This window comes from Babylonia areolata, chromosome 25, assembly GCF_041734735.1.
Source record: "Babylonia areolata isolate BAREFJ2019XMU chromosome 25, ASM4173473v1, whole genome shotgun sequence".
In the NCBI taxonomy this organism is placed as follows: domain Eukaryota; kingdom Metazoa; phylum Mollusca; class Gastropoda; order Neogastropoda; family Buccinidae; genus Babylonia; species Babylonia areolata.
In genome coordinates this window covers 11,677,656-11,689,572 of record NC_134900.1, presented here as the reverse complement: position 1 = coordinate 11,689,572, position 11,917 = coordinate 11,677,656, and the positions used below count along the sequence as shown (strand labels likewise).

At 41.9% G+C, this 11,917-nt stretch overlaps 1 protein-coding gene across 2 annotated transcripts in view; it reads right to left on the bottom strand.

Moving 5' to 3' along the window:
- Window positions 1-7,860: 7,860 nt before the first annotated feature.
- The window catches only part of LOC143299697 (putative universal stress protein SSP1056), a 117,919-nt gene continuing 113,862 nt past the window's right edge, over window positions 7,861-11,917 (bottom strand). The window contains exons 4-5 of one of the 2 annotated variants that reach the window (XM_076613062.1): window positions 11,559-11,754; window positions 7,861-8,425 (exon numbers count right to left, since the gene is read on the bottom strand). In XM_076613062.1, the coding sequence (XP_076469177.1) occupies window positions 11,560-11,754 (195 nt within the window). In that variant the 3' untranslated portion in view covers window positions 7,861-8,425; window position 11,559. Of the gene's footprint in view, window positions 8,426-11,377; window positions 11,755-11,917 lie in introns of those variants that run through there. The other variant, XM_076613060.1, reaches the window with a different exon arrangement.

Below are 11,917 nucleotides of genomic sequence, written 5' to 3'. Positions count from 1 at the left end.
AAATAAAAAAATAAATAAAAAAAAACAACAACAAAAAAAAACCGGCAGGGCGGGAGTTTGACGCTCTTACACCGGTTTCCCAGAAAAAAAAAAAAAAAGCCTGTGTTGGACAGCTTCCACACCTTGCTCACATCTGTCTCTTCGCTTCCTGTCGAGTTCCTGCTAAAAAAAAACACCTACAGGCACGTCACAATCCATTACTGGATATACCATGTTATGTACGCGGCGCGCCTCCAAGCATGCCGGCGCTTTGGTCTTTTTGTTGGTTCCAGACTCCAACATGATGCCGGCCGAACAACTTGACCTGAAGGGCGTACACCATATAGGTCGTTAAACTTTACCGTTCCCCCTTTATGTTGGTAGTTCCAGCCCGTGTATTTATCTCCAGGCTAGACGGGCTCAATAGCCGAGTGGTTAAAGCGTTGGACTGTCAATCTGAGGGTCCCGGGTTCGAATCACGGTGACGGCGCCTGGTGGGTAAAGGGTGGAGATTTTTACGATCTCCCAGGTCAACATATGTGCAGACCTGCTAGTGCCTGAACCCCCTTCGTGTGTATATGCAAGCAGAAGATCAAATACGCACGTTAAAGATCCTGTAATCCATGTCAGCGTTCGGTGGGTTATGGAAACAAGAACATACCCAGCATGCACACCCCCGAAAACGGAGTATGGCTGCCTACATGGCGGGGTAAAAACGGTCATACACGTAAAAGCCCACTCGTGTGCATACGAGTGAACGCAGAAGAAGAAGAAGATCTCCAGGCTACTGTGCGGTGCAGAAAATCATCCAAGGTCCTGTTCCGGCCTTGACGGCCGTCAGTTTGCCGTCTTCACACAGTGCTTGTCAAATTTAGATTGATTGTCCCCACCTGTCTGTCTTTCTGCCACTATCTGTCTGTCTGTCTGTCTGTCTGTCTCTCGTGGACTGAAGATCTGGACATGATGTTCTGGTTGTCACGGTGACAGCCTGAGTTTTGTCGGTGGGAGGTGAAGAATTGGGGCGTGCATGCGTGCACGTGTATGTGTGGAGAGGTGTGTGCGCGCGTGTGTGTATATATATATATATCAGTACATCTATATATATATATGTGTGTGTGTGTGTGTGTGTGTGTGTGTGTGTGCCGCGTGTTTGTTTGTGTGTGTGTGTGTGTGTGTGTATGTGTGTGTGTGAGTGAGTGAGCGCGCGCACGCACAGTGTATGTACGTGACGTGTATGTGTACACTGTGTGTGTGTGTGCGCGCGTATGTCAGTGTAAAATGTATGTTCGTGACATGTATGTGTACATGTGTGTGCGCGCGCGCGCGTGTATGTAAAATGATATTTTCAGTGCTTCACACATTTCTGTCAAACCTGAATCAAGCTTTAAGCAACAAATCTTTATTTATTTTCTTTCCTTTTTTTTCTTTTTTTTTTTCTTTTTTACCAAGACAGTCAAGGACGATGTACAATCAATACAGAACAATGATAGATTATAGAAGATTAAAATGATAATAAACAACGCTTATACAGAGATTCACAGAGCACAGCCTCACGCTGACACGAGCATGAACAGAACTATGACACTGACGGAACAATACTGACAAACAAATCAGTGAACAAGCTGCAGGCACATTGAGAGGATAAAGCACAAATGCCTTTTGACGAAAAGGATCACATGTTTCTGTAGGTTGTCAGTGAAAGAGGCCGCTGTAGAGGGAATGAGGACAGACAGACAGACAGACAGACAGAAACACATAAAGAGAAAAACAGAGACAGATATACAGAGGGAACACAGAGAGACAGACAGACAGACAGAGAACACCATACCAACAAACCAGGATTCACAGCACAATGCGGTATAAATACACACACACACACACACACACACACAAAAAAAAGATCAAAATAAATACATTACCACATGTGTTCTTTTTTTTTTCCGAAAGAAAGTAAAACGTGTCTCAGAATGCGCTCTTTTTTTTCTTTTTTTTCTTTTCCTTTTTTTTCCTTTTTTCTTTTTTTTTTCTCCATTTTTGACATTAATGCAAACGACAAAGAGCAAAGACAGAAGAAAAAAAAAAGGATCGGACAAGACAGAGAAGTTTAGTGTTCAAATCAAACTCTCAAAAAAAAAAAAAAAAAAAAAAAAAGCTCAGTAATGATATCCAAAGATCAGTACTGTCTTCCGCCTTTTGCTTGCTCCTGTTTCTGTCGACGACTGAAAACGATATCTGTGACAAGAGAATTGTATCAAAACGGAAACAGAGCTAGGTGGGCTACGAATTTGCATGTAGTGTGATATTTTCGATATCCTTCTTCGATATCACACTGATCTCACTGAAACGTCTTCTCCGGTCATAGGTTCTACCGAGTTCAGTTCAGATTCTCTGACAGAAGGCCGCAGTCACTGTGGTCGGACTAATCCTTAAACGCTACACCACATCTACTAAGCAGATGCCTGACCAGCAGCGTAACCCGACGCGGTTAGTCAGGCCTTGAGGAAAATAAATAAACAAAATGAATTAATAAATTCATCCGATTGGCTGATAAATGAACAAACTGATTGATTAGTTAATCATCTATCAAAGGGGCGTGTAACTGGCCACGTGTCATATTATATGCAGACGGAGGAACAATGCAGGCATTACATACACCTAAACACTGATTCAACTGAGTAAAGCGGCTGACCTCAGTTTTCTCCATTAAATTTCTGGCCAAGGATTTCAGTTTCAGTTTCACCTTCACTTTCTCAAGGAGGCGTCACTGCGTTTGGACAAATCCATACACGCTACACCACATCTGTTGAGCAGATGCCTGACCAGCAGCATAACCCAACGCGCTTAGTCAGGCCTTGAGTGCATGCTTACATATTTGTGTACCTATGAAAGTGGATTTCATTTTACGTAATTTCGCCAGAGGACAACACTCTCGTTGCCATGGGTTCTTTTTCAGTGCGCCAAGTGCGTGCTGCACACGGGACCTCGGTTTATCGTCTCATCCGAAAGACTAGACGCTCAGTTTGATTTTCCAGTCAATTTTAGGAGAAAGGGCGAGAGCGGGATTCGACCCCACACCCTCACGGACTCTCTGTATTGGCAGCTGAGCGTCTTGACCATTCTGCCACCTTCCTCCAAGGATTTCAACTCCCGTGAAGTCTATTTTCTCTCGGGCAAAGCTGTTGATTCACATTCTAACAACAACAACAACAAAAACCTATAAAAAAAAAATAATAATAATAATAATAAAAACCCATCAGATCGCACTGTGAGCTTGATGTGCTGTCACCGAACGCGTCGAAAATGTCCGGGACGAAAAAAAATTAAAAAAAAAAAAAAAAAATTAAAAAAAAAAAACGTGGCATGAAAAGAAGAAGGTCTGTCCCCTGGCTCAAAGGGCTTAGTTGAAAAATAAACAGCTACGACCAAGAATGAACTATGCCTGGGCCTCATCACAGCACACGAAACGGAACCCCCAACCCAGCAGACAGACAGCCAGCCAAAACTCACCCTCCTCGAACAACGCAACCGAGCCAAGACGTTGGCTACCCAGCACTGAACAACGATCAACTTGGGTCTGAATATGAAGGAGGCATCGAGCCAGAAGGTCGTTCAGCCCAACTCCCAACAACAATGAGCTATTTTTAGACCGCGAATTCCAGCAGGCACAGAAACATCATCATCTTATTATACCGCAGTTTTCTTCCGGGTTGAAAACTGTTATCACCCTGCAGCTTTTTAACTCACACAGTACGGCCAGTCCTCTCTTCTCCTCTACACAAACCCCTCGGATGTCCAGTGGGTGTCTGAATGACCCAACCTTTAGCTTCCGTCGTCAGAATTGTGGTATTCTTTGTCAACATTCACCTCTTCAGTATAAGAGCCTTCCGCTTGCAATAATTTGATGATGGTAACTGGGGTGAAACGCTGTTAACGTCGTCTCTTTCGCCGTTCGTATGGAGAGAGTTTAAAAAAAATTTTTTTTTTTTTTAATCAACTGTGTTGTCTCTGAATACGAGCACAAGTCGGAACGACTACGAACTGTACACCATGATTATAGTAATTATCTGTTCACCACTGGGAGGCTTGACAGTTACCTTCACTTCACCACTGGAAGGGATTCTTGTGTCTCCCAGTGCCTAGCGTCGCCAGTCTGGTGTTCAGCTAATCCCAGTCTGAAAAGATGTTCAGAACTTACGTAGTAAGGATTCCAGTGTGAATAATTATAGTGCTTCTTTTATGATTTAGTGATGATTCTTCTCTCTCTCTCCCTCTCTCTTGAGAAAGAAGCAAAGAAGGAAATCAACAATGTACACAATCTCTCTCTCTCTCGAGTGTGATGTGCATGAACGTACATATACTATGTACGCACATGTACACGTGTATGGATATGTATATGCACAAGCTTATATATGTTACAAAGTTTGTGATCATAACTTGCATTACCATGCAGCAAAGTATCTTTCTGTGGTGACTATGACTTTGTAACCACCCTCAATGACATGGGGCTGTGGCCTATTCATTAAACGTTTCAGAGTTCAGAGTTCTCTCTCTCTCTCTCTCTCTCTCTCTCTCTCTCTCTCTCTCTCGTTTTCTGTTGTCGTGGCTTATTCTGTTGAAATGGATGCAGAATTTCACTTTATCATGTTCTATTTTGAGAGTAAGCCGTCGTCATGCAGATAAAAAAAGATCATTTGTGGGTATGATTAATAAAGTTGTATCACAGACGGCAGAAACACCAGTTATTCTTTGGACGTAAAACTGTATGTTAGCATCCTCAATATAAGACTGATACTACAGACAGCATTCTGTTCTAAACAACTCCAACCAAACAAACTTGACCTTAAGGGTGTAGACGCCAACAGGTCGTTAAACTCCAACAACGAGCATTCTGTGAAAACGCTTTAAAATTATATATATATATATATATATATATATATATATATATATATATATATATATATATATATACGTTGGCAGCTGAAAGGTTAGACCGATACCCCCATCGCCTTCCCCAACTCCAGTTACAGGACAAAGCTTCACACACACACACACACACACGCATGCACGCACGCACGCACACACACACACACGCACACACACACACACACACACACACACAGTAGTAACAATAAAGACTTTTGTGTTGAAAAAGCTGCTCTAGGCATCAGCATTTTGTATACATGTACATGCACTCATGTCGATGCATGCATACAGTAAGTCCAAGAGTGTGCTGCTGCTGCGTTCTTGTTCGCTAAAGACTAAACAGTGAAGTAATTTTCCTGATCAGTCAATTACTACGTACACACAATAACGTTACAGGCACTGACAATAACTACAAACACTACACTCTGACTGACTGTCTCCACTAGCAGTGAGAAGTGCAGATCAGTGGCTGTAGATCAAAACGGTAAATGCACAGCCGGCTTTGCCACAAGACATGGTTTGCAAGGCACCTTTGGATAAGGAGAAAAGGACTAAGGTGTTGTTGTTTTTTGTTTCTTTTGTTTGTTTTTTGCTTTTGTTCTTCATTTCGTTACTTGCTTACGTTTGTAGGCTATTTCAAGTCGTTCCTGGATTATGATACTGTACAAACACACACAAAACGTTTAACAACAGCTGTAATATACGAGGTTAGAAGTTCTCTTCTGCTACTGGTAACCATAAAGGCCTAACCCATTACTTGGGGGGGCTAGTTGTCCTTTGGGAACCATCCCAGCGCCGACTGTCCTAAACCCCTCTTGGCCGAGAGAGTGGGGGATTTAACTTGGGCAAGACACTCTCCACTAAAATAAAAAAAAATTCTAGCCCAGATAGTCGGGACAGCAGTTACCTCCTCTGCTGTTCTGATGGTCATTGTCGAACACGACTGACTATCATAGATACAACCCAAGTACTACCTGCCGCATGTGGGGGGAGTGAAGCCAACAAGAGAACCCCATCTGGAGACGGATGGGCTCCACCGGCCAGATTTGAACTGACTGCCCAACCCATGAAGCTCTACGGCGTCAAACCTGGCCAGGGGGCACAGAGCTACAGGCGCAGCTTTGGGGAGACCGCCACGACCTGGAGAAGACCGTGGGTTACATCGTGGCGACAGGGGTGACCGTCTGACGCAGCCAAAACATCGAACGCAGAAGAAGAAGAAGAAGAAGAAGAAGAAGAACTGACTTGCCCAAGACACGTCGCATCCGGAGAGAAAAGTGAAGCGAAACTGCGTTGGTATAACAAGATCTAATGGACTTGCTATAACAATCCTCCAAGGAAACGAATGAAGGATGGAGACGTGGGGGGAGGGGGGGGGAGGGCAGGGGAGGGGGAGAGGGAGGGAGGGGGAATCACGAAAACCATTTTGCAGACATCTAGTCTTTGATAGACAACCGATAGACCTGGCAGTCCCAGGATCTGGTGAACAGTTCTTCTGTGCCGCGGCGCCCCAATGACTCCTGAGAGCTAGGAAGGAGAAGAGGAGGAGGGGAAGAAGAAACCCTGTTTGTCGAAACAACTCCATGTTATTAACAAATAGTAAAGAGTGGTAACTCTCTCCATTCACAAGGTACACAACTTCAAGTCAGTGCTGCTTTCCGCGGCTACCGATTCAGCTAGCACACAGGTAAAGTGGCTTTACTATTTGTTAATTATTTCATCTCCATGCCTAATTGTTTGTTCAACTCCATGTTATGTTGAGTAAAGTCTTGTCTAGAAGGTTCTTTCCAAATACGGGACTAAGTTTGCCACTCCCTACCCCCAACACACACACACGCACGCACATACACACACACACGCACGCAGACACACGCTTTTGTTTTAAAATTAGAATTATTCATAACAATAAAGACTTTTTTTCTGTAAAGCTGCTTTAAACATGAGCATTTTCTAAGTATAAGCAGACATGCTGATACGTGTATAAATGCGCACTTAATGATATACTCTCTCTCTCTCTCTCTCTCTCTCTCTCTGCTTGTCTCACTGTATGCTTGTCCGTCCGTCTCTCTGTCTCTCAGCTATGCTGTACCCTGCCGCATTGTGTGATACATAATATCGGTACTATTAACTTTGTGTTTTCTTTGTTCTGACTTGAATTTCAAAATGTTTTCATATCATTGTGTTTTGTGGAAGGATACGGTGAGCAGAGAGATAAGATATGCAGGCCTGCTACAAATAATAATAAAAAAAAAAAACGGCCATCAGAGAGTGCAAATAATCATAATAATAATAATCATAATGGATATTTATATAGCGCGTTTCTCCAGAAATAGTGCTCAAAGCGCTTTACATTTCGTTCCTCACCCTCCGCCTCCCCATCAGTACTCCTCTCCACCCGCACCCTTCCTACCTCCCCCACACCCCACACACACGGAAGCATGTGCCAGAAAACACGCACACAACTGAACATTGGAAACCACCCACCCACCCACCCATGGCACCCTCCTGTCAAAATGATATCTACAAAAGCTCTGTTCCACAAACTATACTCCTGGGACTACTGCTACCACGTAGAGATAGATATAAGAATAACAATAATCACAACAGTAACAATGACAGCAATAACAATAAAAGGCAGTTACAGTGATAGAAATATGACACAAATACATCATTTCAATACACAGACAATTAAACAACGGATGGAGAGAGAAAAAAACAAAAACAACAACAAACAAACACATGCGCAGTGAATCAGTCAACCATTGTCTGTGGTGGGTGTTAGATGAGGAGGGGGGAGGGGGGTGTGGGTCAGCGGGAATAAAGACAATAAGATAAAGTTCCGTATACAGAAACATAGCAAATAGAAACACCACCATCAACAAAGACCATGTCACACCATAACACCAAAAAAAAAAAAAAAAAAAAAAAAAAAAAAAAAAAACGACTGCACATAAGCTGCATATTTCATTTTATTGTATTTTTATTTTTATTTTTTATCATAGCGCTCAGGTTTTACAGACGCTTTTGCCAATTCTTGAACACAAAAACGGGGTATCTCTGAATGTCAAAAACGTAAGTATATAACAGCTGTGAGCATACAGATATTATCAGCAAAAGGTGAAGAAGGAGGAGGAGGAAAATGATGGAGAGAAGGATGGGAATAAAATGAATGGGGAAGCCATCAAAACGAAACGGAAGAAACACAATGATCGGCACAAGCGATCACACACAAAGAAAAGACGTACAAAAAAAATATATATATATTAAAAAATTATTTTTAAAAAAAAGTGCACACCAAGATGTCCAAACGACACCTTTATTGCATCCAGTTATGAAGACAAAAAAAAAAAAAAAAAAAAAACCAGCAACACAGCAACAACAACAACAACAACAAAAAAAGGTGGGTATCATCTTGTCCACAGTTCCATAGATTCAACAAAGCACAGAAAAATGTCCACGGCTGCTTCACACAGCAGTCGAGTCAGTCAGCCGATGATTCGCCAAGTGCCGGTTTATTCCTGTCCTGGTCACGGGACACGTGAGACAAAAAAAAAAAAAAAAAAAAATTCTTATATGGTGAATACTAATAATGACGATGATGGAGTAATAACAACAATAATGATACGATGATAAAGTTAAAATAATAAAACAATGAAACATAATGACACGATAATAGTGTTAAAAAAACAACAACATTCAAACAAAAGAGAGAGACAGAATTGTCACTGACCAGTCACTCACAGCATTAATATATGTATTATATATTACCTTTAAAAGCAACACAGTCCATGACTAAACAGTGTGAAAAAATAACAAAGCAAAGAAAGCAGCAAATTCAATAACTAGTTAATACTGTGGAAGAATGACCAACAACCAACAACAACAACAATAACAAAAACCAAGACAGTCGATGACTAATTTACACACTGAAAGAATAACATAAAAAAAATAGCAACATACTAAAAAAAAAAAAGTTAAAAAAAAGGGACAATCAGTTTCAGTTTCAGTAGCTCAAGGAGGCGTCACTGCGTTCGGACAAAACCATATACGCTACACCACATCTGCCAAGCAGATGCCTGACCAGCAGCGTAACCCAACGCGCTTAGTCAGGCCTTGAGAAAAAAAAGGTGGGGGGGGTGGAATGAATAATAGATAAGCTTACATAAATAAATAAATAATAATTACAATATAGAACAAGAAAGGCAAGGCCTTCAAGACTCACTTGTGATACACTTTTTAAAAAATCCAAGTTTTTATGTATTGAGTATAATGCATTTACTGTTATATTTATATTTTTTGTATTCTCTAAACTCGGCACTTTGATCTGATATTTGACCCAACAAAGGATCTGTCATTATTATCATTTTTTGTTCAAACAGGAACTTCTTTTGCTAAGCATGGAAGTTTTATTTATTGCAAACGGTTTGGTGAGGATAGCAGAACAAGGGAAATTACTCTGCTGGGGAACTTAGTTTGCTTTAAACTGATCTTTCTCATCTTAAACATTACATTTTGAAATTATACTCAATACATAAAAAGCTTGGATTTTTTTTAAAAAGTGCATCACAAGTGAGTCTTGAAGGCCTTGCCTCTCTTGTTTCAAAATGTAATGTTTAAGATGAGAAAGATCAGTTTAAAGCAAATTAACTCCACTCGCATTACAGAGTAATTTCCCCTTTTTACTATCTGAACCAAAACGTTTGCAAAATAAATAAAAATTCCATGCTTAGCAAAAGAAGTTCCTGTTTGAACAAAAAATGATAATAATGACTGCTCTAGCTGTTGGGTCAGAATATCGGATCAAAGTGCCAAGTTTAGAGAATACAAAAAATATAAATATAACAGTAAATGCACTTTGCATATAATTAGGCTTCATTCTTTATTTTTTTGTGCCAATCCCAGAAGCGCAATATTGTTTTAGACAAGATGACTGGAAAGAACTGGATTTTTCCTATTTTTATGCCAAATTTGGTGTCAACTGACAAAGTAGTTGCAGAGAAAATGTCAATGTTAAAGTTTACCACGGACACACAGACACACAGACACACACACACACACACAGACAACCGAACACCGGGTTAAAACATAGACTCACTTTGTTTACACAAGTGAGTCAAAAAGGTAGACAATCTACTCAGAACTGTGACGAAAATGACCCGACCACAAAAACAAAACAGTCAATGACTAATCAACACATTGTGCCATGCGCGACCGGAATCAGAAGAATTTGAAAAAAAAAAAAAAAAATTTTTTAAAAGAGCTAGCTTAGACTACATAATCAACAAAACAAAATACACCCAAAGGAGTGGATACTGGAGAGCTCTACTAAATATATAATACACCACCATCAACCAAGCATTGTCTGACGAAAAGAAAAAGCAGAGACACATAAGGAGAAGAAGAAGAAGAAGAAGAAGAAAAAAAAAGAAGAGTGCCACACATCAGAACCTAACAGTACCAAACAGTATCAGTATCAGTAGCTCAAGGAGGCGTCACAGCGTTCGGTCAAATCGTAAACCCAACGCGCTTAGTCAGGCCTCGAGAAAAAAAAAAGCACAAAACAAACAAACAAACAAACAAAAAACAATCAAAATTAAACAACAAAATAAATAGATAAATAAAATAAAATAAATAAATAAGTTCCTAACAACGCAGTACAGGTTTCCCGAAGTGTTGACCCAACTGGCAACGATGAACATCTGATATGGTTGATGAGACTAATCAATTACTGAATGGTGGTGGTGGTGGTGGTGGCGGTGGTGAGGAGGAGGAGGAGGAGGAGGAGGAGGGGCTAGACAAGTGCAGGATGCGATTGATTATTGATTATTCTTTCAAAATGAGAAGAATGATTTAATATTGTTTGACCAAAAACAAAACAAAAAAAAAAGGACAGATTGTGGGTTGGAGGAGGGGGGTTGGGGGGGGGAGGGCTGGGGGGGGAGGGGAGGTGCTGGGGGGAGGGGAGGGGGGGGGGAGGGCGTGAGGGGCTGGGGGGGGGTGGGGGAGGGCGTGAGGGGCTGGGGGGGGAAGGGCGTGAGGGGCTGGGGGGGGGGGGGGGGCAGGAGTGAAACTAGACAAACCCTCCCCGGTGACCATACGTCTAGGGAACAAAAGGAAGAAGAAGAAGATGATGATGATCAAGATCAAGAAGAAAAAGAAGAAGAGTAACAGGAGGAGGAAGAAGAAGAAGAAGAAGAAGACGAAGACGAAAGACACCAAGTTGTTTTCAACAATATAAATAAAATAAATAAATAAATAAGAAAACACCCCCCCAAAAAAGAAACCCAACAAGAAAACAACAACTAAAACCAACCAAACAAATAAACAAAAAAAATTCGCCAGCAGGATGACAGCTCATCACTCAATCAAGTCCAGTCCAGTCAAACACGGCGATGATGATGATGATGACGATGAAAAAAAAAATTTTTTTTTTAAAGACAAGGAGATGAAAGGGATGAAGAACGAAGGTAGAGAAGAGAGAGAGAGAGAGAGAGAGAGAGAGAGAGAGAGAGAGAGAGAAATGTGGATGGGGGACGCATGGAAGAGAAGGAGGGATAAGGGATGGATGGAGCAGGGAGGAGGAGGAGGAGAAGAAGAAGAAGAAGGAAGAGGAGGAAGAGGAAGAAGAGGAGGAGGAAGAGGAAGGAAGGAAGGACTTCATTGCCGGCGGCAGATGATGACGGGCACAGAGGAGTGATGGGCCACGTAGTCGCTGACGCTGCCCAGGAAGGCCCGCTTGATCTTGCCCAGGCCGCGCGTGCCGCACACGATCATGCACGCGCCCTCGTCGTTGGCCGCCTTGATGATGGCCTCCCCTGGCTTCCCCTTGCCCTTCCGGATCCGGCCCGTTATCTGGGAGAACAGGGATATAATGTGATGTGATATAATGATAAATGATGATAATAATCAGTATCAGTATCAGTAGCAGTAGCTCAAGGAGGCGTCACTGCCGCGTTCGGTCAAATCCATAATATACGCTACACTACATCTGCCAAGCAGATGCCTGACCAGCAGC